Source organism: Solea solea, chromosome 12 (assembly GCF_958295425.1).
Source record: "Solea solea chromosome 12, fSolSol10.1, whole genome shotgun sequence".
In the NCBI taxonomy this organism is placed as follows: domain Eukaryota; kingdom Metazoa; phylum Chordata; class Actinopteri; order Pleuronectiformes; family Soleidae; genus Solea; species Solea solea.
This window is the reverse complement of record NC_081145.1, coordinates 2,163,723-2,184,293: the sequence shown is the minus strand read 5'-3', so window position 1 is coordinate 2,184,293 and position 20,571 is coordinate 2,163,723. Positions and strand designations below refer to the sequence as shown.

At 47.0% G+C, this 20,571-nt stretch overlaps 4 protein-coding genes across 5 annotated transcripts; 3 read left to right on the top strand and 1 right to left on the bottom strand.

Annotated features, from left to right (window-relative positions):
• The first annotated feature begins 598 nt into the window (after positions 1 to 598).
• On the top strand, positions 599 to 7,568 carry lsm14aa (LSM14A mRNA processing body assembly factor a). Its single transcript, XM_058645316.1, has 9 exons — positions 599 to 941; positions 2,314 to 2,477; positions 2,997 to 3,156; positions 4,836 to 5,150; positions 5,270 to 5,452; positions 5,525 to 5,696; positions 6,010 to 6,048; positions 6,130 to 6,367; positions 6,456 to 7,568. Exons 1-9 carry the CDS (start codon positions 821 to 823, stop codon positions 6,477 to 6,479), a joined length of 1,416 nt encoding a protein of 471 aa, XP_058501299.1. The 5' UTR covers positions 599 to 820; the 3' UTR covers positions 6,480 to 7,568.
• Positions 7,569 to 8,058: 490 nt separating this feature from the next.
• Positions 8,059 to 15,621, top strand: gpia (glucose-6-phosphate isomerase a). Its single transcript, XM_058645314.1, has 18 exons — positions 8,059 to 8,286; positions 9,766 to 9,856; positions 10,233 to 10,301; positions 10,400 to 10,519; positions 10,692 to 10,775; positions 11,439 to 11,585; positions 11,674 to 11,745; positions 11,861 to 11,905; positions 12,426 to 12,479; positions 12,581 to 12,641; positions 12,726 to 12,769; positions 12,837 to 12,989; positions 13,209 to 13,338; positions 14,318 to 14,394; positions 14,463 to 14,591; positions 14,681 to 14,756; positions 14,847 to 14,913; positions 15,239 to 15,621. The coding sequence occupies exons 1-18, from the start codon at positions 8,168 to 8,170 to the stop codon at positions 15,360 to 15,362; spliced, it is 1,662 nt and encodes a 553-aa protein (XP_058501297.1). The 5' UTR covers positions 8,059 to 8,167; the 3' UTR covers positions 15,363 to 15,621.
• A 66-nt stretch (positions 15,622 to 15,687) lies between these two features.
• hsd17b2 (hydroxysteroid (17-beta) dehydrogenase 2) lies at positions 15,688 to 18,746 on the top strand. Its single transcript, XM_058645318.1, has 5 exons — positions 15,688 to 16,207; positions 16,577 to 16,789; positions 16,862 to 17,047; positions 17,689 to 17,826; positions 17,942 to 18,746. The coding sequence occupies exons 1-5, from the start codon at positions 15,895 to 15,897 to the stop codon at positions 18,280 to 18,282; spliced, it is 1,191 nt and encodes a 396-aa protein (XP_058501301.1). The 5' UTR covers positions 15,688 to 15,894; the 3' UTR covers positions 18,283 to 18,746.
• Positions 18,733 to 20,482, bottom strand: mphosph6 (M-phase phosphoprotein 6). 2 transcript variants are annotated; one of them, XM_058645321.1, is made up of 5 exons: positions 20,291 to 20,482; positions 19,710 to 19,822; positions 19,171 to 19,261; positions 18,996 to 19,096; positions 18,733 to 18,918 (listed from the first exon to the last, which is right to left on the bottom strand). In XM_058645321.1, exons 1-5 carry the CDS (start codon positions 20,336 to 20,338, stop codon positions 18,810 to 18,812), a joined length of 462 nt encoding a protein of 153 aa, XP_058501304.1. In that variant the 5' UTR covers positions 20,339 to 20,482; the 3' UTR covers positions 18,733 to 18,809. The 2 variants fall into 2 exon arrangements, with proteins under 2 accessions (XP_058501304.1, XP_058501305.1); XM_058645322.1 differs by having other exon boundaries at positions 18,996 to 19,093.
• Between the last annotated feature and the right edge of the window lie 89 nt (positions 20,483 to 20,571).

Sequence of the window (20,571 nt, the reverse complement as noted above, 5' to 3'; positions counted from 1 at the left end):
TCAGTGACACAAAGTGGCCACACGAGGCAGCAGAGGATTCACAGTCAGATAAAGACATGATCATGTGACGTAGACATCAGAGACTTAAATTTACGGAGATTTTAATCCATGATTGTTTTTGTGAAGTGGATAAAATGTGTGTTTCTTTGTGTCAGCCATGTTGTTCACTGAGAGTGAGCCTCTGAGTCTTGCTCTGGTTCTTAGCAGCAGGGGGCGCTCACAGCTCAAGTGTGTCACTTTGATCGTTTACATTTTATTAAAAAACAATTCACTTTCTCTCTTTTCGTCATGGAGATGTGGTTGTGTCTCTGCGATGGACCTTTCGTCCTATGTCAGCTGAGATTGGCACAGCGCCCCCTGTGACCCTCATGTGGAGGATAAAACAGTACAGACGTCACTCAGACCCTTTACATCAGCTGGGGTCCAGCACAGGGTCACAGGTGAATCTGTGGGGGAGGTCACGTGACTCAGAGAGAACACAAAAAACAAACAAAACCTTGAATGATTTATTCACATTTATTTGGATTAACGGTTGAAGTAATAATAATAATTCAAAACAACAACACGTGGACCTCTTCTATCCTTCACAGATCTAGACCTTGGATGCGCTTAATCCCGCGAGACTTTGAGATCCCGTTTTCCACCGCGCTTTGAGTCGTTGGATGGAGGAGGCGGCGGCCATGTTGTAGCGGAGAAAAGTGAAGCCGAGCGGGATTGCCACGGACACGTCTGTCTTCCTGTGGCCGCCCTCGTTTCACCTCCCGGTTTGGACGAACGTCCGTTCTTCTTCCGTTATCACCGCAGGGCTGCACCCGACACCATGAGCGGCGGGACGCCCTATCTGGGCTCTAAAATCAGCCTCATCTCTAAGGCCGCGATCCGATACGAGGGGATCTTGTACACCATCGACACCGAGAACTCCACCGTCGCATTGGCTAAAGGTGACGCCGCTGAGACGTTGCGGAGGCCGTGGCAGCGCCCCCTGCGGGCCTAACTGTCCGTGTTCTGTTATTAATGATGTTTAATGTAATGCTAATAAAGCTAACTCGACCCAAAACACATTTGCCATGAGGTTTGCGTCAGCATGCTAACTGTAGCTAATAATGCTAACAGTGTGTACACTTGTTCCAGATAGTCAGCGGAACACGTGACTAAAGGCTGCGTTCGGCTTCGTTTCACCGTGTTGACGAAGTAATGTTAGTGTGTGCGCGCGCGTGCCACACGGGGCAGCTAACGTTAGCATCGTGTTCCTCTCACAGCTAACACCTGAGCCGCCTGACGTCACTGAACGCGCGCTCACCTGTTCAACACACAGCTTCAGCTCTTCTTTTGTTATTGATGAATCCGATCAGTTCGGTTAATTAATCAATTAATAATAAATGGAATATTCAGCTGATCTAGTTAGTTTGCTCAGGGGCACCTTAACTCTCGACCTGTCCTGCGATTTTAACTAGCAACCCTCCAGTTTCAAGCCAATTCCTTTCCACTCGTCACTGTGTTTTTTATCATTATTTGTAAAGTTTTACTAACTTGAACATGTCGTACGTGATGTTTGTTTACCAATATTCATGTTAAACTCAATTAACTCAGAGATTCACGTTTAACTCAGATTCACATTTAACTCAAACATTCATGTTTAACTCAGAGATTCACGTTAAACTCAGACATTCACGTTTAACTCAGATTCACATTTAACTCAAACATTCATGTTTAACTCAGAGATTCACGTTAAACTCGAACAATCACGTTTAGCTCAGAGATTCACGTTTAACTCAGTTTCACGTTTAACTCAGAGATTCACGTTTAACTCAGTTTCACGTTTAACTCAGAGATTCACGTTAAACTCAGACATTCACGTTTAACTCAGATTCACATTTAACTCAAACATTCATGTTTAACTCAGAGATTCACATTTAACTCAAACATTCACGTTTAGCTCAGAGATTCACGTTTAACTCAGTTTCACGTTTAACTCAGAGATTCACGTTTAACTCAGTTTCACGTTTAACTCAGAGATTCACGTTTAACTCAGAGATTCACATTTAACTCAGTTTCATGTTTTAACTCAGAGATTCACATTTAACTCAGTTTCATGTTTTAACTCAGAGATTCACATTTAACTCAGTTTCACGTTTAACTCAGAGATTCATGTTTAACTCAGTTTCACGTTTAACTCAGAGATTCACATTTAACTCAGAGATTCACGTTTAACTCAGTTTCACGTTTAACTCAGAGATTCACGTTTAATTCAAACATTCACAGTGAAACATTGATGTTTTCGTTGAGCTGAGACTGAATGTGTTTGTTTGTCAGTGCGTTCCTTCGGCACAGAGGACCGCCCCACTGACAGGCCCATCCCCCCTCGCGATGACACGTTTGAGTACATCATCTTCAGAGGCAGCGACATCAAGGACCTGACTGTGTGTGAGCCGCCTAAACAGGCCAGCTCCTTCCCTCAGGACCCTGCCATTGTTCAGGTATGTTTCCATGGAGACGCACACTCTGCTGGTCACCGTGGTGACTGCAGTATCTCGACCTGGATAGAACTCATTTTATCCAGAGAAACGCTGCCTGTAAACTGCAGAAACCTTTCAGAAGATGGAGTGAGTGAATGGTGGAAACTGCTCTCACGTTAGTTTAAAAGTGAGAAGCAGCGCCACCCTCTGGAGAACACACAGTCTGCATCAACAACAGACCATAATGTTCCTCTCATACATGAATGCAGATGTTTTTACCAAACAAAGAAAAAGATATTTCACTTCATTTAGAACTGATCAAAGAACTGTACATCTTTGAATCTTAAAGATTTGACATCATAAATAGCTGTTTTATTGTTTTGTTGTCATGTTTAACTTCTAAAATAAACCACATTCAAACCAAAATAACCTTTTCTATCAATTTCACTTCAGAGTGAAGACGAGACTTTACAGAGATATACTTTATAGTTTGAAACTGCGTCAAAGAAGCTTGTGTTAACCATGTGACGTCCTCCACAGTCGTCCATGAGCACAAGCTCCTCCTCCTCTGCTGCTGCTGCTCCAACCCCGTTCCAGTCTGCCGGTTCCTACGGACTCTTCAACCGGGCCCCGGTTCCTGCCTACAACCAGTTCAGCACCAGCCCCCTGGTGTCCCCTCAGTTTGGACCCGTCGGTGTCGGTAGGAACATGATCTTTGACTGTTTTTCTTTCACTTCCTGGTCCTGAAAGTAGGCGGAGCATGAGTTCCAAGAGTTCAGGGGTCACTCTGTGTAACCCTAACCCTCACGGTACAGACACAGTGGTTCAGTCTCTTCTGTGGTGAAATGAATTTGTCATATTTCTCACCGTGAGTGTTGTAGTCGTTATATCTGATGATGTTACTGCGACTCAACAGCAAACAGTCAGAAAAGATTTTGCCGGGAACTCAGAACCATAACAGTTGTTCAGCGCAACCAAAACAAAGTCACACAACACAACGGCGAGTTAACGCTTGTGTTGCTTTGTTTTTGTTCCGTGCAGAGGATTGATGAAGTACGACAGAGCATCAAATCAGCTGAAACACGAGTGTTTGTGCTGCAGAGTAAAGGTGAACGCACAGTTACTGCGTTACGTTACTTTCATGTTCAACTAAAGTAACATTGAATTGGTAGCAAATGAAATGTAAGCGTGTCATTTGTTTCAGTGTAACGTGACGAGTTAAATGGCGTTCACTTAACGTTATGTTAGACGTTATTACACATTTATTTGTGTCATGAAATAAACAAACCACAATAATATACGTTTTTATATCTGGCCACATACAAAAAGATACATTATTAAAACGATTAAAAATAAACTTAAACATTTGGTATAGATGACAATTGATGACTTCAATAATTTAAACATTAACTAGAGGTCGACCGATATGGGTTTTTATGGCCGATTCCGATTTTTTTTTTACAGCAGCCTTAGCCGATGTACGATAAGTGCTGCCGTTTCTTTTCTTTTTTTTTGCCTATTCTTTTTCTTTAAGCCGATATTGCTTTCTTTCCAGCCATTTCTTTAAAAAGAAGAAACAAGAACACAAATTCAGTATATTTTTATCTAATGCTTACATCTTGAGTTTAATTTATAAATTAAACTTTTTTAAATGTTTTATTATGTCGCCTTTTATGCAAAGACAACACACTAGAGAGAGACAGACAGACAGAGAGATGATGCAGGCACACACAGCGCTGTGGTGGCTCCTCTGCTCCGCTGTGCTTCCCACTGGCCAGAAGTTGCGTTTCTTTTTACAGTCTATGTTTTAAACCCGCTAACAATCGGCTTCTGACGGCTAAGTTAGACAGTAAACCCTGTTCTCTCATGGAGAGTAGTTGTTGGCAAGCTTCCAAACTCCCAGCTGCTCTCTGCCAGGGAGGGAGGGGCCATGCATGCCTTTCAGTGCTCTCCAGCATCTCAACACAGCGTTACGTGAATGCGCAGGACGAAAAAAAAAGCGCGCAATAGATCGGCAAACGCACCCGCGAATCGGCTGATGCCGATACACGGGAAAAAACACAAATATCGGCCCGATGTATTGGTCGACCCTTATTAATAACTGGTGCTATATAATATAAGGGTATTTGCTACATTATTTTGTTATGTTGGTGTCAAAAGATATAAATAAATGAAGCTTTAAGACCTATAAGTAGGGTTCATGTGATTTTCCACATTCACAGTGTTGTGAAATCAATCAACGCATAATAATCGTAATATTGTGATTCATTCTCTGAGAATCGTCCTCAGGAACAGAACTTGAGTCTTTTTTCTGCCGCGACCATGGAGGGAGAAACTAAACTGTGGGAGGAGCTTCTGCAGCATCTGCTCTGTGTCCAGGTCGCAGCAGTCCCGCCCATGACCCTTTAAGAAAGAGTCCCGCCCTGGAGCCCATGATCCAGCCTGCTCCGTCAGCCCCAGCTGCTGCTGCCGCCACGGCTCCCGCTCCTGGCCTGGGACGTCCCCGGAGCCCCGCCCACTCTCGCACCACCCCTCTCACTGCCGGGCAGGGCAGCCAGAAGGTCCAGCACCAGGACGGCGTTGACGTGAAGCGGGGTGAGGCTGTGAGGGGCTGGTCTGCTCCTCGGACCATCACTGCTGGAGATAGAGCTCCTCCCACTGCAGGGCTTCCCCACTCCATCTTTAACCAATCAGGTGAGACCTCTCATAAATTGCTGCTGTGATGTCTCTTTGTGTCATTAAATAACTCTGAGTTATTAGCACTGATGTTCGTCTTTAATGCTGACTTTGTCTTTCTCTGTGAAACCCGGCAGCCGCCGGCGCGGCCGCCAACCGCCGCGGTCGAGGAGGCGGCGGCCACCGAGGCAGAGGGCGCTACAACGTACGCAGAGACGGACCAATGAAGTTTGAGAAAGACTTTGACTTTGAGAGCGCCAACGCTCAGTTCAACAAGGACGAGGTCAGCTTGGAGTTTCAGAACAAGCTGAAGCTGAAAGGTATTTCTGCCACTGTGACCTTTGACCGCGCTGTCGACGACCTCCTGACCCCAAATGTCCTTCTCTTCCCAGACGAGAAGGTGGAGAAGTCGGAGAAAGCGGTGAACGGAGAAGACAAAGGCGACGGCGAGACGCAGAACAGCGAGGCAAACGCAGAGGACGGGTGTGACGGCCCGCTCGGCCCAAACTGCTACTACGACAAGTCCAAGTCGTTCTTCGACAACATCTCGTGTGACGACAGCAGGTTAAAGTTCACCTTCATCACAGACTTACATCAGGGTCCTGAGGGTCAGGCCCTGAACACACACGGGTTCTTGAAAGTACTTGAATCAAAGTTCAGTTCTCTCTCGTTTGTTATGACAATTATTTAATTTGATGGTCGACGTAATCGTGGCAGCCCTAGAGTCAGCACATGCTGTCTTTGAATTTAAGGGATTTGATCCTGGAAAGTCCTTGAAAAGTCCTTGAATTGATGTCAAGCAAAGGTGTGGGAACCCTGATAAACGTGTTACATAAAGGTTTGATTTCACTGACACCTCCTTTTTCTTTGTGTCAAGGAAAAGCACGGATAAGTCTGGAGGCGTCGCGTTCCCGCGGTGAGCGTTCATCTTGTCATGTGACCGTTTACTGGAAATGGATGGAATGTTGTGGTTGTAACTTGACTCCTCCCCCTGCAGCGAGCGGAGGCAGACCTGGGCTGAAGAAAGGAGGATGAACGCGGAAACATTTGGGATCCCCCTGCGTCAAGGCCGCGGTCGCGGCGGTTACCGTGGTCGCGGCAACTTCCGTGGAAGTCGAGGGCGTCCGGCCAGTCGAGGAACCTTCGGGCCACCGCAGGGAGGAGGTGGCGGCTTCAGGGGAGGATACAGAGGAAACCAGGCGGGGCGGGAGTTTGCCGATCTGTCGGCGTTCAGAGTAAATGATGAACATCCTGTGGATTGATGGCGTGATCGGTGGCGTCTCCATGTTTAACGCTGTCGTCTGTTTTGCTTGTTTTTTGCAGAAGGACAACAAAGTGTCGGCGTAGTCTCAGGACGAAGCTTCGGCGACTAATGAAGATTGTCTTTAGTTGTATATTTGTCACCAGCACTGAACGCAACGTAACCTTCCTGATGTTCCAGCGGTGGAAACAAACAAACAAACAAACAACAGACGCTCCATGTTTCGTCGGCTCGTCTTCATCACTTCCTGTGACACTAGCTGACTTAGCTTTATGTGGGGGAGGGGCCTGTCACAGCTTTCTAATGTGTATTTTTCTACAGTGTAACAATCACGGACGTTGTAGTCTCCGCCCACTCACCACAGCTGCATCCTTGTTTTCCTCCTCAGTGTTTGTTTATGATCCTGATCACTTGCGCGCACACACACACACACACACACACACAGCAGGTGATAGGCAGTTGATTTGATGATTGACAGCTCAGTCAGTATGTTTCACTCACCACTGACTCATGTGCAGCTCAGGTCAAAGGTCAAAATGATCAGTTGGCTGATCGATTGGTCGTCGTCAGGTGACAGAAGCAATTGGCAACTTTTAATAAAATTAAATTATCAATAAAACAATTGTTTCTGTATTTAAATAAAATGCTTCACAGATGAAATGATGAAATCCTCTGCACATGAATCAATAACAAGTATTGATGAGTTGAATGTCCTTTTCCTTGCTGCGTCTCTGTGATCGATGATCAATGACGAGCTGATGCAGAATGAAACGTCGTTTTGTGAGTTTGTTGAAGTTTGTCTTCTGCTTGGTTTAGTCCGTCGCCATAGAAACTGGTTTGATTTTCCCACCTCTGTAACAGGATGTGATGTCAGCTTTTAGTTGGGTCTACCTGACACTTACTGCCCCCTGTGGTTTGGAATGAAATGTAGGAAAGTTAAATTTGAACGTTTAATTTCCACTGAGGCTCAGGCAATGCTAATGCTAACGTCCCATCACAGGGTCTGTGTCCTCAGTGGACGGGTGTCCCCGCCTGGGGCGGGGCTATAGTTGGTGACTATACCTGAACTGTGGCAGCTTCATCATCAGGAGGTGGCGAGTAGGCGGGGCCATAGGTGTATAGTGTCAACTGAGCATTTTATTAATGAAGAGCAAATAATAAACAGCTGTTCCTTATTTTGTGTGTGAGTGTCATGTGATCTGTGAGACGATGTCATAATGGTGATACTGTAAGAAAATGACTGACATTGAAGTAGCTCCACCCCCAGAATCAGAGCTCCTCACCCTGTAACACAGGTTTTCAGCAGCCTGTCAAACAACATGAGAAGAGTTAGAACAAGATGAGAAAAGTTAACACGAGAGAAGAATTAAAACCAGATGAAACATCACAGAAATAAACATCACAGCACACAAATCGTCAAATTCATGAACCGACAAATGTCCATTTATACTTAATTTTATGTCCATCTGTCCCAAGAGGGCAGTACAGAGGGGATTTGATTTACTTCTTATCTAAAATCGACAGAAACACAACGTTCATTTGAAGATGAGACATTTTTAATATTTCTGGGATGTTTGATTTTAGGAATGTTCCTGCTCTCCAGCCTCCATATGAGCTGTGTGGGCGTGGTTTAACCCGGCGGGGCAGGGTTATGTGAGATCTGCTGTGATTGGTCGACGGTGGCGTGACCGCGCTGCCACTTCTGCTCATCCTCATCTGCACCACTGAGACCAGAACCAGGACCACCAACACAAGACCCATCAGAAGCGGAACCATGTCTCTGAGCAGCGACCCGAACTTCCAGCAGCTGCTGCAGTGGTATCAGGCCCACGGCCAGAACCTCCAAATGAGGGACATGTTCGCCGCGGAGCCAGACAGATTCAGCCGCTTCAGGTGAGACTGAGGCCGGGCAACGTGACACCGTGACTCAGCACTTTATCGATCCGAGGCTCGATCAGTTCTTGTATCAGTCGAACGATCAGCTTAATCCGATTGTTTCCGGGCTTCGCTCCTGCTTCCTCTGCGCGGCTGAAGGTCATCGTTAGTCTGCACGGAAACGTCAAGTCTGCGGTCACGTGACCGTGTTCACCGGCGCCACAGTCACGTTAAAGACGTGCTTAACCTTAGCCGCCACACTGAGCTAACATAGCTAACCTTAAAATGAGTAATAACAGACGCTAACTGAAACTAGCTAGTTCCTGTTAGCGTCTGTCCGATAATGGAAGCAGCGTGTCGGCGATTTCAGCGTGAATGAGGAAGAGGCTACGTGCTCTCACTCACACACACTGTGTCTATCACTCACTCACTCACACACACACACACACACACACACTGTGTCTATCACTCACACACTCACACACACACTGTGTCTATCACTCACACACTCACACACACACACACACACACACTGTGTCTATCACTCACACACTCACACACACACACACACACACACACACACTGTGTCTATCACTCACACACTCACACACACACACACACTGTGTCTATCACTCACACACACACTCACACACACTGTGTCTATCACTCACACACTCACACACACACACTGTGTCTATCACTCACACACGTGTCTCTCTCTCACACACACACACACACACACACACACACACACACTGTGTCTCTCTCACACACACACACACACACTGTGTCTCTCTCTCTCACACACACACACACACTGTGTCTCTCTCACACACACACACACTATGTCTCTCACACACACACACACACACACACACACTGTGTCCCTCTCACACACACACACACACTGTCTCTCTCTCACACTCACACACACACTGTGTCACTCACTCACACACACACTGTGTCTCTCACTCACTCACACACACACACTGTGTCACTCACTCACACACACACTGTGTCTCTCTCACACACACACACTGTGTCTCTCACTCACTCACACACACACACACACTATGTCTCTCACTCACACACACACTGTGTCTCTCTCTCACACACACACACACACACACACACACACTGTGTCTCTCACACACATACACACACACACACTGTGTCTCTCTCTCACACACACACACACACACACACACACTGTGTCTCTCTCACACACACACACACTGTGTCTCTCACTCACACACACACTGTGTCCCTCTCACACACACACACTGTGTGTCTCTCTCACACACACACACACACACACACTCACACTGTGTCTCTCACTCACTCACACACACACACACACACTGTGTCTCTCACTCACACACACACACACACACACACACACACTGTGTCACTCACACACACACACACACACACACACACACACACATCTGCGTGTGTGTGTAAACCCCACAGACTGACTGTGTCTCTGTTGGACAGCTTGACTCTGGGGACGGACCATGGAGACATTCTGCTGGACTACTCCAAGAACCTGATCAACGAGGAGGTCATGTCCATGCTGATCGCCATGGTAACACAATCTATTGTAACATTTCACACACGTACGTACGTGTTGAAACGCAGCTGCAACACAAAGGAAGTCTCTCTGAACACACTTTCATCACACACACACACACACACACACACACACACACACACACGTACTTGCGTGTTGAAACGCAGTTTAAACACAAAGGAAGTCTCTCTGAACACACTTTCAACACACACACCAGGGGTCAAAGGTCATGGCCAACAGATACAGCACAGTTAAAGATAATAAACAAATATTTAAAACCTTATATAAAGAGAGAAAATTCCAACATGAAGTTTAACTTTGAAAACAAAGATTTATCCAATAAAATAAAAATGTCAAGTTTGACATGTTTTTCACGGTCTGATGTCGACAGGCAAAGTCACGCGGTGTCGAGGAATCCAGAGAGAAGATGTTCACTGGAGAGAAGATCAACTTCACTGAGGTACACACACACACACACACAGATGTGGGCTCATGTTTAAACTATGTTGACACTGTGTGTGTGTGCGTGTGTGTGTGTGTGTGTGCGTCCGCGTTTAGGGTCGTGCTGTTCTCCACGTCGCTCTCCGTAATCGCTCAAACACGCCGATCCTCGTCGACGGTAAAGATGTGATGCCGGAGGTGAACAGAGTTCTGGACAAGATGAAGGCCTTCTGTCACGTATGTAGAGTGCGTGTGTGTGTGTGTGTGTGTGTGTGTGTGTGTGTGTGTGTGTGTGTGTGTGTGTGTGTGTGTGTGTGTGTGTGTGTGTGTGTGTGTGTGTGTGTGTGCGTGCGTGCGTGTGTGTGTGTGTGTGTGTGTGTAACAGCTAACACGTGTGTTGCGTCCACAGAAAGTCCGCAGTGGTGAGTGGCGAGGCTTCAGCGGGAAGAGCATCACTGACGTGGTGAACATTGGCATCGGCGGCTCTGACCTGGTGAGGAATTACTAATCTATACTGAGATTACATCATGTGAAGTAATCTGATCACATGACCTGAATGAATACTTCATATCAGTTTAACTTTCTACGATATCTACGTCACATGATCACGTCTTTATCACACTGAGACAGACGTTTGTAAACCACTCACTCTCCCACACCAAAGTCCAGAGAGAAAATCAGTGATTTTAACGTCACACACACACACACACACACACACACACACACACACACAGACACACTGCTGCCTCCATCACTAAATTCTAATCTTAATCTTATTTTGTCACCCCAGTGTTTGTAATCCAACGTTCAGATTGACCTCAGTGACCACACGAGGCAGCAGAGGACCAGCAGCTAAAATCACTGATTTTCTCTCTGAGATTTGGTGTGGGAGAGTGAGTGGTTTACAAACTACACTGAGAGCCTGTCTGTATTTGCAGGTTGTAGATGTAGGGGGCGCTCACAGGGCTAATTCAGCTGTCTCATTATATAAACATGCATCATCACATTATATAACGCCTCTGAGTAGTGATGGAGTAAACGTGAGTCCTTGTCTGTCAACATGCTTACCGTCTTACCTGTGTCGTAGGTGAGGGGATGGCTCCGCCCTGTGGGGGAGGAGCTTGTGTGTCATGTTGTGTGCTGGTGTTGTGTTCAGGGTCCTCTGATGGTGACGGAGGCTCTGAAGCCGTACTCTGCTGGAGGACCCAACGTTTGGTTTGTCTCCAACATCGACGGCACTCATCTCGCCAAGACGCTCGCTCAACTCAACGCTGAGACCACGCTGTTCATCATCGCCTCCAAGGTGACCACGCCCACTCACGCACCGCTGTCAAGTCACACATTTACATAGCTAACCGTGTGTGTGTGTGCATGTGCATGTGTGTGTGCAGACATTCACCACTCAGGAGACCATCACCAACGCAGAGTCAGCCAGAGACTGGTTTCTGCAGTCAGCTAAGGACGTGAGTGTGAAGATGAAGATGATGATGATGATGATGATGATGATGATGATGATGATGATGATGTCAAAGCTCAGTGATGATGTCACAGCTCATGTCCTCGTATTCTCCTTGGCAGAAATCTGCTGTGGCCAAACACTTTGTGGCTCTGTCCACCAACGTGGTAAGTTTGATGAGCAGCGCAGTCTAATTCTTTTTACAGTGTAATCTCAGGTGTGTGTGTATTTTTTACAGCGTAATCTCAAGTGTGTGTGTGGCCTTTTTTACAGTGTAATCTCAGGCGTGTATGGTATTTATTTATTTATTTATTTATTGAGTTGTGTGTGTGTGTGTATAATTTTTTTACACTGTAATTTCAGGTGTGTGTTTTTTACAGTGTAATCTTAGGTGTGTGTGTGTTGTTTTATTTTTACAGTGTAATTTTAGGTGTGTGTTTTTTTACAGTGTAATCTCAGGTGTGTGTGTGTGTGTTGTTTTATTTTTACAGTGTAATCTCAGGTGTGTGTTTTTTTTTACAGTGTAATCTCAGGTGTGTGTGTGTTGTTTTATTTTTACAGTGTAATCTCAGGTGTGTGGTTTTTTTTACAGTGTAATCTCAGGTGTGTGTGTGTTGTTTTATTTTTACAGTGTACTTTTAGGTGTGTGTTATTTTTTTTACAGTGTATCTTTTCTCGCCCCCTCAGGTCAAAGTGAGAGAGTTTGGCATCGACCCTCAGAACATGTTTGAATTCTGGGATGTGAGTTTGTGATCATGTGACTCATAATAAAAATCATAATGAGTGAACATTGAGAGGTGCAGTGCTCAGTTGGTGACCTTTGACCTTTGTGTGTGTTTCAGTGGGTTGGAGGTCGTTACTCTCTGTGGTCAGCCATTGGTCTGTCCATTGCTCTGCACATAGGTACGTCTGACCTCTGAAGTGACCTGTGACCTCTGAAGTGACCTCTGGTCTCTGGAGTGACCCCTGACCTCTGGTGTGTTTCAGGTTTCGAGAACTTTGAGCAGCTTCTGTCTGGAGCTCACTGGATGGTAAATATGATCAATAATCAATAATACTGTGTGTTGTCACCATGACCCAGAATCCTCTGCTCTGCAGGATAATCACTTCCGCAGCGCTCCTCTGGAGGAGAACGCCCCGGTGCTGCTCGCTCTTCTCGGAGTTTGGTACGTCAACTTCTTCAAGGCGGAGACTCACGCCATGTTACCGTATGACCAGTACATGCACCGCTTCGCCGCCTACTTCCAACAGGTGCGTGATGATGTCACTGATGATGTCACTGTGACATCACTGATGACGTCCCAGACGTGTCACATTATCAAAACTTTAAATCAAAGCTCTTTGACTCCACACTCGAGGAGCCTCAGATACATTAGTGTGGACTGATGATGTCATCGCTGAAGTCGCTGATGACATCATTGGTCAGTGATGTCACTGATGATGATGTTTCTCTGCTGGTCGTCTCCTCAGGGCGACATGGAGTCTAACGGGAAGTACATCACCAAAGATGGCGTCCGCGTGGACTACCACACTGGACCCATCGTGTGGGGAGAACCAGGGACCAACGGCCAACACGCCTTCTACCAGCTCATCCACCAAGGTCTGCCGGTTACCATGGCAACCATCATTACCCATCAGCCTCCGCTGCTCAACCACCTTCACTGACTCGTGCGTGGTGCCTAGTGTTGTAGTCAAGACCACCTAAACCGAGACCAAGACAAGACCAAGACTTTGAGGGGTCGAGACAGAGACAAGACCAAGACTTTGAGGGGTCGAGACAGAGACAAGACCAAGACTTTGGGGAGTTGAGACCGAGACAAGACCAAGACTTTGGGGGGTCGAGACCGAGACAAGACCAAGACTTTGGGGGGTCGACACCGAGACAAGACCAAGACTTTGAGGGGTCGAGACCGAGACAAGACCAAGACTTTGGGGGGTCGAGACCGAGACAAGACCAAGACTTTGAGGGGTCGAGACAAGACCAAGACCGTAAGCGTAGCTTTGCAGAATTTACATGTTGCGCTGTGTTTTCTTTATGGAGGTATTTATGCACAAAAAGTCTTTGTGGTTCAGGTAAGCACATTTTATTATAGATGAGTTGGCTGACATCTTCTCACGGCCTCTTCTCCTGTCACTCACATGCACTTTTGTGGGGGGCGTGTAAAAGGGGGCGGGAGGGGTGATTTCAAATGATAAATGAGTGATAAATGTTATTGGTTGTACCCGAAGCAATACGATTTACACAAAATCACAGTAATGATATTAACAAGTTAATCCAAAAATGCACAGGCAATTTATTGATATCCCCACAGTTGTGGTCTTGACAGGTCTTGAAATAAAATCCTGAGTCCGCTTTGTCCGAGACCGAGACAAGACCGAGTAAAAATGCAGTCGATTCCGAGACGAGACCGAGACTTTCAAAAAGTGGTCTAAGTAGACCAAGACCGACAACACTAGTGGTGCCTTCACTGACTCGTGCATAATGCCTTCACTGACTCAGTGCCTTCACTGACTCGGTGCGCGTTGCCTTCACTGACTCGGTGCGCGGTGCCTTCACTGACTCGCTCATTTCTCTACAGGAACTCGTATGATTCCTGCTGACTTCTTCATTCCTGCTCAGACTCAGAATCCAATCAGAGACAACCTCCACCACAAGGTAACGCCCCCATGTGGCTCAGCACTTCCTGTCAGAGCAGGTCAGGTGACGCTGCGCTCTCTCCACAGATCCTCACGGCTAACTTCCTGGCTCAGACTGAAGCTCTGATGAAAGGGAAGACGGCTGCAGAGGCTCGTACAGAGCTGGAGGCCGCCGGCGTGCGCGGAGACGCTCTGGAGAAGCTGCTGCCGCACAAAGTAACGACAACGCACTCACACATGAACGTTAATGTGGTGTTAACATGTGACCTAAGAGGTTTTAGCTCCGCCCTCTCTGTGGTCACCAGGTGTTCCTGGGAAACAAACCGAGTAACTCCATCGTCTTCAGGAAGCTGACGCCGTTTGTCCTCGGCGCTCTGGTTGGTGAGTGATGGCGCCACACGCAGGACAGAGAGAAAACTACACACTGACATCACTTCCTGTCAGAACAGTTAATCGATCGTTGTTTTTCAGCCATGTACGAGCACAAGATCTTCGTGCAGGGCGTCGTCTGGAACATTAACAGCTACGACCAGTGGGGGTGAGGTCAACATTCAATCACTTCCTGTTTTCCTTGGGAGCGTTGTCATGGAGACACTGCAGGGGGAGGGGCTCAACACTTCCTGTGGGTGTGTCACAACGTTTGAATTTACATATTTATCCAAATGCGAGTCAGCTGACGGTGAAACTCCTCCCCCTCAGTGTCTCAGGAAGTCCAACATGAGCTAGCAAAGAGGCTAACGACTTCACCTTAGCTGTCAGTCATGTTCACAAATTAACTGCTCAACTGCTCTTTCCCCTCCCCCTCTGTAACTCCTCTCCTTCTCTTCCTGACCCTCCCCCTCTGTGACCCCTCCCCATCTCAGTGTGGAGTTGGGGAAACAGTTGGCGAAGCAGATCGAGCCTGAGTTAAAGGACCAGTCGGAAGTTTCCTCTCATGACTCGTCCACTAACGGCCTCATTAACTTCCTGAAGAAGAACTTTGCCTGAATCCTGGCTCCGCCTCTTCCTGCTTTGATGTTTGCTGGACACGCACCCCTTCCCTCCGCTGCTGCCCTCTGATTGGCTGAGGAATCGAGCACCTTTGTGTCTGTTTCACTGTAAAACATGTGTGTAGATTAAACTGTTACTGTAGACACACACACAAAACTTACACACACACACACACACACAGTAACTTCCTGTTTGTGTCATCACTTCCTTTGTTGTGATCAAAATCTTTAACTTTAAATAAAAGAATCTATAATCACTGAGGTGTCCTCTGTCATTTTGTGTCCTCTGTCCTTTTGTGTCTTCTGTCCTTTTGCGTCCTCTGTTCTTTTGTCTTCTGTCCTTTTGCGTCCTCTGTCTGTTTGCTTCCTCGGTCCGTTTGTGTCTTCTGTCCTTTTGCGTCCTCTGTCCTTTTGAAGGAGCAGCTGAGTGTGGAGGACAGGGGCTTGGACAGACAGGACAGAGGGAGGAGGTTTGGAGGAAACACGCCTTTAACATACCTGTGCAGGTGTGTGAGTGGGCGGAGCATGTGATGACATTACTGAGAGTGGAGCTGAGCTCAGAGCAGATGACAATGACGATGACAATGATGTTCAGCTGCGGCGTCGCAGCTGCCGCCGTCTGCGTCTTCACGGTCGTGTGGACGCGAGCAGAGGGTTGCGATGATGGACGTGGGGGCGGGGCCAGTGGCGTCCTGTGGACGACCGTCCTGTTGGCCGCCGCCCTTTGTTACATTGTCTCTCCTGCTGTGAGCGGAGTCGTCGTCCTCTGCTGCGTCCTGATGAAGATCTGTGTGAGGAAGAGGAGACGAGACCTAAGGACGAGGGGGGCGGTGCTTATCACAGGTGAGACACACACACACACACACACACACACAGCTGTGCAGGTCAAAGGGTGTCTGGTGGGGGCGTGGCTTTTGCTCGTCGTCATGGAGACAGATTTAATCTAAAGTCAGTTTCAGTCAGACAAGAAAAACAGGACAAGAGTTCAGGTCACGTGATCACAGGACACCATGATAACCAGCACGAGTAACACAAGGTGTCAGAGCCAGAACCAGTACCAGAATCAGAATCAGAATCAGAACCAGAACCAGAGAAGGAGGGAAGAGTATTTTAAGTATTTTGTAAGTGTTTGTTTAAGAGGTGATGAAATCAAACACTCCCGTGCGTCTCAATAAATAAACATTTGTTGTGATTGGTCTGTTCCTCATGGAGGGTGTGACTCTGGCTTTGGCCACACCCTTGCGCTGGAGCTGAGTCACATGGGGGTGACGGTGTTCGCAGGAGTGTTGGACGTGAAAGGGGGCGGAGCTCAGCGTCTGAGAGCTCGAGCGTCTGAGAAGCTGCAGGTGCTGCAGCTCGACGTGACGGACAGCGTCCAGGTGGAGACAGTGCGTCAATACGTCTGCGCTCAGGTGGGACGCACAGGTACGTGTCCTTCTGACGTCAGTGTCTCACTGCAGTCTCAGAGTCAACAGATGTCAATGTTTTTTCTCACAGGTCTCTGGGGTTTGGTGAACAACGCAGGAATCCTTCCATGTCCCGCAGATGCCGAGCTCCTCCCACTCTCTGACTACAGACGCTGCATGGACGTCAACTTCCTGTCAGCTGTCCACATGTGTCAGGTCTTCCTCCCTATGCTGAGACGCTCACGAGGACGCATCGTCAACGTGTCCAGCCTGGCAGGTACAGGGGACACGTCTCATTTTACATTTGACTGTTGCCGTTGTCTCCGTCACTTCCTGTGTGCAGCGCGGGAATGTCACCGTATATTCATATATCGTGAGAAACGCGATGAGTCATGTGGAGACGTTTCAATGAGACGTCTCACGGAGACAACGGAAAAACACGTGGACACAAACCACCTCAGGCTAGCTACTGTTAGCTGTTGTTAGCTACCGTTGTGGAGGTTGTTGACATTGAAGTTGTTGAGCTTGTTGAAGTTGTTGAAGTTGAGGTTGTTGAAGTGGTTGCAGTTGTTGCGATTGTCCCCTATTTTCCTTTCACCCCAACCGGTCGAGGCAGATGCTGCACATGTGATTCTGGTTCTGTCAGAGTTGTTTCTCTCCACTGAAGCCTAGTGTTTGTTCATTGTGTGAACTGTTGTGTTTCTCTGCTCCATGATGTTGTCTATGTACAGAGACCTGAGATCATGTATGTTATGATGATTCAATCCGATGTGCAGTGAGTTCCTTCGACAAGAACTTACAGCAATGCTGGTTACATACTGCAGCTTTAATGAGATCACTGTAACTAAGGACTGTAGTTTGACTCACTCTTCAACAAATAAATCAGTAAAGGCCACGCCTCCTCTTCTTGTCCTGCAGCGGAGGTTCCGATGCCACTGTTCGCTGCGTACGGAGCGTCTAAAGCTGCACTCGGCGCTTTCTCCGCCATGATGAGACTGGAAACTTCTCAGTGGAACGTGAACGTGTCACTGATCCAACCATCAGGGTTCAGAACCAGTGAGTGAGGAAGATGATGGTGGTGGTGGTGGTGTTGGTGATGATGACGACGATGGTGGTGATGAAGATGATGGTGGTGGTGGTGATGATGATGTCATCGTCTTTTTCCTGTCAGATCTGTTTGGGGACAGTGATGTCATTAGTCATTACAAAGACCACCTCCTGGCGTCGGCGTCCTCTGAAGCCAGAGAGGATTATGGGGACTCGTACATCTCGTCCCTCCCCTCCTGTCTGTCCTCCATGTCCCAGACTTCGGCAGAGGATCTGTCCCCTGTGGTGGATGCCATGTGTCACGCTCTGCTGTCCGTCCATCCCAGAGCCGTGTACTCACCTGGACAGATGGGCTGGCTTCTGCCGTTCCTTCACCGCCACTGTCCCACCGCCATCTTTGACCTCATCATCACCACGCTCATTACATACAGAGACAGTGAGCCTGCAGGACTGAGGACCACCTGAGACGGTGAGCCTGCAGGACTGAGGACCACCTGAGACGGTGAGCCTGCAGGACTGAGGACCACAGAGACGGTGAGCCTGCAGGACTGAGGACCACAGAGACGGTGAGCCTGCAGGACTGAGGACCACCTGAGACGGTGAGCCTGCAGGACTGAGGACCACCTGAGACGGTGAGCCTGCAGGACTGAGGACCACAGAGACGGTGAGCCTGCAGGACTGAGGACCACAGAGACGGTGAGCCTGCAGGACTGAGGACCACCTGAGACGTCTGCGTCTCCTCCAGTTTATTTTAATTCACGTCTTACTTTGAAAATGTTTATGGTGAAAAGGTTTTTTAAAATAATCTCAGATTTATTCCATCTGATTATTTGAATCGGAGTTTTCAGGTTGTTTATTCTGATAAATCAACAGTAACACATTCTTCCTGCTGTGATGAATGGATGATGCATAATAAAGGGTGAAACAGGTGTTTAATGAAAACACTTTGATTTCAAAAAGAAAGACAGGATGTATAACATCCACAGAGAGGTTCAGTCCTGAGGTTTGACAAAAACTCTCTTCCTGTTCGTGTCGTCCAGCGACGATCGCTCGCGCTTCCTCACAAACTTCTTCTTCATGCTTTCGACTAAACTCTCGTACCTGAAGGAGACGACGACACAAACATGTCAAACGTGTGATGATTCAAAAACAGTCAACGCTGTGAAATATGATTTGACCTCAGAGCCATTTCTTCATCAGTGACGTCCGTCTTCATCCTGCTCTCATCCTCCTCCTTCTCCTCCTCCTCTTCACCTTTTCCATTCAATTTCATCAGCTTCTGTGACAACAAGACAACTCATGTGATGATGATGTCAGAGACACACAATGACACACACACAGTGAGACACAAACCTCCACATCTGGACTGAAGCCTCTGAAGGACATGCGTCCATAAATCAGGTCCTCACAGGGAACAAAACTGTCCACCTCTATGATCTGGCTCCTGTAGGGGGCAGTAGAGACCCATCAGTGAAACCTACTTTGACAGCTTCTGTACACATAATAACAATAGTAATAATAATAATAATTATAATAAACAATAACAAAGGGCTGCATGATAAATTGTTATAAAAATCTCAATTCACAACTCAACGTGATCTCATTTCTACATGACGATTGTGCAGCTTTGTCACTGCGTCTCACACATGAACACATGAAGTCTTCACATCACGTGACTGAGTGATTCTTGAGTCTCTTCCTGTGACGACACTCTGACCAATCAGAGCACGGCAGTCCAGTGAGGTCACGAGTCGAGCGAGTGGAAACACGCCGTACAGTAACAAAATAATGTTCACAGTACAACAGAAGATTAAAGAGAGAAAACGATGAAAAGTGGATAGTTACAGAAATCCCAGTTTATGAACTGTTGAGTTGTGAGTGAAAGGACTGACTCTGTGCTCTTGAGCTCGGGGACGTCCAGGTACCAGTGTTCATCACTGATGATTCTCTTCTCCTCTTCCTCCAGCTGCTTCTTCGTCTCTTCGTCCAAACCTCTCTGCATGAACTGAACAAACGACGCCATCACACTTTATCCATTTATTCCGTCACTATCATTATTAATATTATTTATTACACTTTAAAACACGTTTTTAATAAAGTGCTGCAGTGTCTAAACCACGTGCCATTGTAGATCCATGGTTAAAACATAAAAACACAGTTGCAGAAACTTAGTGATAATTAATATCTTTAAGTGAAATTAATGTACAAAACTGAAAAAATTACGACATTCAATTTGAATAAATAGTCAGAAGCAAGCTCGTGACATGAATTATTAAATTTTTAACACCCAGAGAGTTTTCAAGTTAACTCACTTATAAACCGAATTAATCACAGGCTCCGATTGTACAACAAAATCATCTTTATTCAGTATTTAGTAGAAGTTTGGGCCGTTTTTGAAGCACAAAACACAAAAAGTCACTCATTTCTGAATGGACTTCTGCAGCTAACAGTTAGCAAACAACGCTTCACTCACCTTCATGCGCAGCAGGTTCTTGGAAAGTTTCACTGAGTCTCTGTCCATGGTGGTCCTCCGGGGACAGACACGCCGAGGACACAGCACCCGCGGTGGTTTGGTTTGTTCTGTTCTGTTCTGGGTCTCAGGTCTCAGGTCTAAAGCTAAAGCTAAAGCTAAAGCTAAAACTAAAGAAGCACGAGCAGCCGCTGCTGCTAGAACACACTAGTCAAACGTCGAGCAGCTCGGCAGAGCCAGACCACTTAATCGACCTCTGATATCATCAGACTGAACGTTGAGAA

Bases quoted from the DNA above. Each gene is read 5' to 3' on its own strand.
- lsm14aa (XM_058645316.1), top strand. From the start codon at position 821: ATGAGCGGCGGGACGCCCTATCTGGGCTCTAAAATCAGCCTCATCTCT. The intron at 5,453-5,524 runs GTATTTCTGCCA...TTCTCTTCCCAG, and splicing joins GAACAAGCTGAAGCTGAAAG to ACGAGAAGGTGGAGAAGTCG. The intron at 5,697-6,009 runs GTTAAAGTTCAC...CTTTGTGTCAAG, and splicing joins ATCTCGTGTGACGACAGCAG to GAAAAGCACGGATAAGTCTG.
- gpia (XM_058645314.1), top strand. From the start codon at position 8,168: ATGTCTCTGAGCAGCGACCCGAACTTCCAGCAGCTGCTGCAGTGGTAT. The intron at 8,287-9,765 runs GTGAGACTGAGG...TCTGTTGGACAG, and splicing joins GACAGATTCAGCCGCTTCAG to CTTGACTCTGGGGACGGACC. The intron at 10,520-10,691 runs GTATGTAGAGTG...TTGCGTCCACAG, and splicing joins AGATGAAGGCCTTCTGTCAC to AAAGTCCGCAGTGGTGAGTG.
- hsd17b2 (XM_058645318.1), top strand. From the start codon at position 15,895: ATGACATTACTGAGAGTGGAGCTGAGCTCAGAGCAGATGACAATGACG. The intron at 17,048-17,688 runs GTACAGGGGACA...CTTGTCCTGCAG, and splicing joins CAACGTGTCCAGCCTGGCAG to CGGAGGTTCCGATGCCACTG. The intron at 17,827-17,941 runs GTGAGTGAGGAA...TTTTCCTGTCAG, and splicing joins ACCATCAGGGTTCAGAACCA to ATCTGTTTGGGGACAGTGAT.
- mphosph6 (XM_058645321.1), bottom strand. From the start codon at position 20,338: ATGGACAGAGACTCAGTGAAACTTTCCAAGAACCTGCTGCGCATGAAG. The intron at 19,823-20,290 runs GTGAGTGAAGCG...TCGTTTGTTCAG, and splicing joins AGAACCTGCTGCGCATGAAG to TTCATGCAGAGAGGTTTGGA. The intron at 19,262-19,709 runs GTCAGTCCTTTC...TGCCCCCTACAG, and splicing joins CCCGAGCTCAAGAGCACAGA to GAGCCAGATCATAGAGGTGG.